Source organism: Rhincodon typus, chromosome 1, assembly GCF_021869965.1.
Source record: "Rhincodon typus isolate 14 chromosome 1, sRhiTyp1.1, whole genome shotgun sequence".
Lineage (NCBI taxonomy): Eukaryota > Metazoa > Chordata > Chondrichthyes > Orectolobiformes > Rhincodontidae > Rhincodon > Rhincodon typus.
Genome location: NC_063332.1, coordinates 132,219,882 through 132,225,881, shown reverse-complemented (window position 1 = coordinate 132,225,881; position 6,000 = coordinate 132,219,882). Strand labels below are relative to the sequence as shown.

Here is a 6,000-nt window from a genome sequence, read left to right as displayed (position 1 = left end):
GAAATGTCAGCTTTCCTGCTCCTCTGATGCTGCTTGGCCTGCTGTGTTCATCCAGCTCCACACCTTGTTATCTCAGATTCTCCAGCATCGGCAGTTCCTACTATCTTTTAGAAAAAAAAGGTTGGTTTTCATGAAGGAAGAGTTAATAGGTTGAGAAGCTCAACTCAAGACCAAACAGAATTAATAAATTGAAGCAGTCTGTTCAACTGGAGAGACACCAGGAAAGGGAATGCAAGTCGTATCAAGGATTTATGATGAGGTCAAAGATAATGCCTTCAAAATTTGGTATTAAGCTGAAAGAAGTTGAAGTTCATCCAGGACTACAAATTGGATTTGCAATCTGACAATATTGAACCAGAGAAAAGGATCAAGAGAAGGAAATTGTCATCAGAATTATCATAATTTGACATTTATTACCTTCTGTTTAAAAGGTTGAAGGATGCTCTATTCAGGCCTTTTTTATTTGCGTAGCAACTCGTTCTTCTAGTGAGAGTGTCCAGACGACGAAGCCACAATCTCCAAACTAGAGGTCAGCCATTTAGGAATAAAATCGGGAAGCATTTCTTCACACTTTAACAATTGTTACTATTTTTTGCAGAATGTGCCAGCCCAAATTCCAGGACCAAGCCAATTCATTCCCTCATTCATAAACTTCCAGAAAAAAATCGAGAGATGCTAGACATTCTCATCAAGCATTTAGTTAAGTAAGTGTGGTACAGCAGTAAGTATACCCTGGTAATGTAGTCGGGTCTTTATCGTTTCACAGCAGTCACCTGGTGTCTTCTGACATTTAAAGGCCTAGATAACCACTTTGACAACCACTGTCAAACAGTAAAGCAAGTATTATTTTAGGGTGGTGGGAGGATAGGAGGCCAAAGCGGGGGATTTGGGTGCCAGGTATGTAGGATAGAAGCTGAGAAGAGTACCAGGGGTAGGGACTGGAAGAGTAAGAGGTAGATTGCCTCATTAGTAGAGGAGCAGCTGGATAAGTTGCTGTGTTGCCAGATTAGTAGGGTGGCAGGTATGTGATGTCAAATGATTGTGAAGTTAGGGGCTAGAGTGGCAAGTGCATAGAGTATCAGGGTGCAAGGTAAATGGTGCAGTGTTTAGAGGAGATCACAAGGGCGGGAGAAATTTGATTGGCAGGGGACAGTCTCTGGGGTAGGTGTAGTTAAGGGTGTGTGAAATAAGTGTGGGGGCAGTTGAAATAGCTATTCAGGAGTCAAACTATGTATTTAATAGTCTAACATTTGCTGAGTAACTATTTTACTTACTTTCATTGGAATTCTTTGTGTCTGATTTAAACAGAAACTTTTGGAGAATTCAAGATGTGGATGTATTGCCCCGCGGAAAATCCAATTTTTGTGGGGCAATTCCTTTGGAGTATGTTACAATGGGGATTTCACAGGATCCCTGTGTGCAACTCCCATTTACACTGAAATAATGATTTTCAGGCCATTGAAAATGCAGTCGTATTGTTCAAATATGTTGCTTTCATTGTCTACTCCTCATTTGATATATGAGCAATTCCTTGTTCGCTCACGTAACCCAGAAGGATATTTTTGGTATTGACACAGCTACTTGGATGAATACACTGATATTTCATTCATAATTATGCCCTAGTATTTAAATTCTGAGCCCATTTGAAGAATTGCCCCCTGATGATTTGCAGACAACAAAATGTGTTTTAGATTCATATGCTGAGTGTAACAATTAGTGAGGAACAGAAGTTCAGTATTTGATGATGTTTGCCTGTGTGAATGTAGATGAAGTGAACTTGAAATATTTTTTACTAAAAATAAATGCTGATTGAAGTTGTAATGAGCATGCATTCACTAGTTTGGGGTTTTAGTTATTAACCTCTTTATCAGAGGTGAACTTGGTTTAGCTGAGCTGATGGAGGAGGGACAGAGGGAATTTCACTCCAGGTTTGGTTGGCTTGACAAGAAGGGGGCTGTGCTAAGAAATCTGACGAACATAGTTTTACGTCTAAGTCAGAATGTACACAGATTTACAAATAGGACAACAAGAGGCTACAAGGAACAAATTAAAGGTTGTCTTCCAAAACTACTTCGACCAATCTTTCTCATCCCATAACCTCCCTCTTTCCTTACGTTAACGAGTGACCTTTTGCTTCAGGCATTATGTTGTTAATTGTAGAAATTGTAATTTTTAGACATTCCATTGAGATCCATATTTTTAAAAAAGAGATTCAAACGTTAGGCTATTTGTTGAAAGAATGACCAAGCAAAATCTCTCATTTTAAAATTTATCTGCAACAAAAAGCACTAATAATTATATGGTATTTTCTTTTTAAAGGCAACCTTTAGTTTAATCTACAAAAAAAAGTATTCCATTTTATTTTGTCACCCATTTTACTCTCCACAGAATTATAGTCCTTTAAGCAAGTAGTTTGCAGATGCTCATGGCTTCCAATGGGTTCCAAATGTATCTCCAGTTTGCTAAGCAGTAACATTGAATGAATATTTCAAGATGCTTACCTCAGTCCTTATGGAGTGCTCCATAAATCCACCAGCAATAATAGAACGTGTTCCAATATTACTTCTTCACGATGGCTATGTCAGAACAACAAATCTCCCAGAATCTGAGGGCTACATGATAGGTTGACTGGAGACCATTTCCTTCTTGTATCTAGCTGTGGTTCACAGAATTCAGTGACCTCTTCTCTCTGCTGATCTCTGTTGTCTGCCTGTGGTATGTAATGATTTGTAGGAAAACTGTAATAATCTGTTTTCCAAAGTGGCTTCCACTTCCTTCTTTTCTGTGGCATTGCGAAACAAGTAAAAATGTTAATTTTTTCCTTTTCATCTTAGAAGTAAAATGATATTTAACAGCACGTTTTACAACCTGGTGCCTACAAAATCTTTCTGGGACTTTGGGAGATTCAAGCCCAGACTTCTCTTGCTGAGGAAAGTGCATATAGATTGTCCTCAAAGGAGAAAAAGAGCACAGAGTATCACAGCCTTCACATCCAACGGCTGAGTGGTTGGAAGACATGCCTTGATTCTCTGGGACTTTACCTTAATTGTGTGATAAGATTTTAGGCCCTCTAACCCTCTCCTCCACCTGCCTCCCATGGCCCTTTTACTTTCCATGTTGAATCTTGAGTGCCATGGCCACTTACATTTTGTCAATACATGTCTCTTCCATCTATCACATGGCTCTTTATACCTCCCAAGCTAACTCAGCAAGTGTCCACCCTGGACTGATCTGAACACTCATGCAACCAAGAAAATAATGATACAACTCACAATGCAGCCCTGATAGTAAAAACAAAACTCCCATTCATGAATTCTATGCCACGACCTGATAAACCACAGTCTATCACCTCCTGTGCAACTAATGATTGAGAAAGATCCGTAATTAATTGTTTTTCCAGTCACGCCCTTTTTATGAAATTACTCTTCAAAACATGGCTGCAATTAGAATGATAAAGTAAGTGGACCTCAGTCATTGAATGTGTGCATTCATTCATCACTTGATGTTATTCAATTATGATAGTCAAAATAGATTTTTGTTTTGTTGTCAGTAGTGAATAAATGTATGGTGAATAACATGACTTGAATTTTGTCTCACAATAGCCATATCAGTCAATGCTATCATTTTATTAGCTTTCGCTATCATAATGGTACCATGACACACAGGAAAATGTTTCCAAGTCATTCATGTAGATAATGCCAGGTTTGCTACACAAATAGCACAACAATTTGTAGTTACTTTACTACTTCTTCTCTCCAGTGTATCTAATAATTCAAAGCAGAACTTGATGACCATTGCAAATCTTGGTGTAGTGTTTGGACCAACTCTGATGCGAGCACAGGAAGAAACGGTTGCAGCCATCATGGACCTCAAGTTTCAGAACATTGTTGTGGAAATTCTAATTGAAAACTATGAGAAGGTGAGTTCTGCATTTTATTTCTATCATTGCAGTAATTAAAAACAATGTGGTATAGTTTGTTCTTATTTACTCTGATTTTCCGTAGGAATAAGATATTGTCATTGGTTTAGGAAATTAGCATGATGTGGCTGTCCATACTCAATTTGTTTTAATTTCTGGTCTAATTCCGTTTCCTAAATTCATGAATAATTGTTAATCCCTATCCACAGTTTAATTTTTGAGTGATATTTGTTTGTTTTAAAGTGTTTCACAAGACGTGCCTGGATCCTAAATTTCTTTTTATTTGACTTAGTGGACAAAAGTGTGTCCGAGCATTTATTTTTCATTCTCATTTTAGAGCAAGGATTTTGCAAAATATTATGGTTCTGTGATTGAACATTGGCCCCGACCTCAGTGTTGGAGCACTGTGTCCAGCTTTCCTTCACTGATAAGTGCACACCAACATTTTCAGGAAGCTGATTGGAATACACTAGAGAGGATGCAGTCAGTGCCCGTTGACAAATATATTTGCTGTCAGATATTGATAGAAAATGCACTTCAAGGAAGGGAAATAGCTTTCATATATTAACATTTTAAAGCAAGGCCTGTAGCACTTAGTTATTTTAGAATTGATTGCTCAAATATCTCTGTCTCAGAGCAGCTGCAAGTACATTCTAACTATTTATATCCATCAATTTTGCATTTATTCCTTAACAAATTTCTTACTAATGCCCTGTCTCATTGTTGTGCAAGTGCATTTATCCACATGAATCCTGAAAGAAACAACTATTTGGATCAATGCAGTATGTTAAGATTAACAGCTGCCATCAATACCTGGTGAGAGGTCAGTTAATCAATACAAACATTAGGCAGGTTTAAAAGTGCAACTCTATGAAACAGGAAACTTTCTGGGCAGCTGGGATGTTGAAACATAATTAATACTGCATTAGAGAAGTATGTTACCAAGGTACTGTATAAAGATATTTTGTTTAATGGAAATTGATCATAACAGACTAAATGGTGCTGTTGACAGACTGTCATTGTCTTTCTGGTATAATCTAAGTGATAGAGCAAAGTAGTGTTAATTGAACATTGACATTGAGTTTATGGGTGAAGAGGAGTTATGATAATAGAGTTGTCACTGTTACAGAGGTAATGGAACAGTGCAGAGGATCTTAGGAAATTTTGGAGTGGTGTGTAGTAATTGTAACCAGGTCAGCCAGGTGGACCTCATAGAATATGAATTCACTGATTGGGGTGTTAATGTAGTCCAGTCAGTGACCCCTGGCTGATAGAGTGTCGGAGATTCCGGATTCCATCGACTGACTCTGATGAGCCTGTGCTAGGGACCGGCCTCTGTGGAGTTATTTCATGCTGTCACGATTAGTCACCTCACCTTAATTTCCTGGGAATAGTAATGAAGTACATTGTAAATAGGCAGTTATTATTGTTAGGGTCAGGTTTGACATCCTCACAAGGAGATTCACTAGTGTTGTTGGGGAGGATTTAAATTTGATTGGAAGACGGCAGGAACCTGACAGAGAATTCAGATTCAAGAGAAACAGAACTGATAAAAGAAAGTAGGAAGAAAAAATAATGACATAAAAAGCAACAGCAAATATCAAATAGGATCAGATTAGAGAATAATGTTCAAAACAGACAGAATTTAAGGCATTCTATCTGAATGTATATGGAATTCACAAACTGACTATTTGAATGCACAAATTGAGATAAATGGGAATGATTTACTTCTCATTATAGAGTCATGGCTACAGGGTGACCAGTATTGGAATTGAATATTCAGGGATGTTCAGTATTTAATGAGGGATAGGCAAAAAGGAAAGGGAGGGAATAGCATTCTGTTCAGGACACAAGATCAGTACATTAATAAGAGAGAGTATTATTTGGATGGAGCAAGGGTTAGAATCAGTTGTGGTGGAACTAAGGAGCAACAGACTTCCACCAAACTGTAGTGATAATGTTGAGCATGATATAAATCAGGAAGTTAGAGATGCAAGTAATATGGTTGATATGGTACCCACCTTGGTTTGAAAAGTAAAAAGGCAACTTATTATCTAAATGAAGAGAAACTTCAAAATGCT

At 37.8% G+C, this 6,000-nt stretch overlaps 1 protein-coding gene across 1 annotated transcript in view; it reads left to right on the top strand.

The window, feature by feature from the left end:
- The window catches only part of arhgap10 (Rho GTPase activating protein 10), a 153,857-nt gene that overhangs the window by 101,934 nt on the left and 45,923 nt on the right, over positions 1-6,000 (top strand). The window contains exons 16-17 of the mRNA XM_048606835.1: positions 599-704; positions 3,760-3,919. Coding sequence (XP_048462792.1) covers positions 599-704; positions 3,760-3,919 — 266 coding nt within the window. The remainder of the gene's footprint in view (positions 1-598; positions 705-3,759; positions 3,920-6,000) is intronic.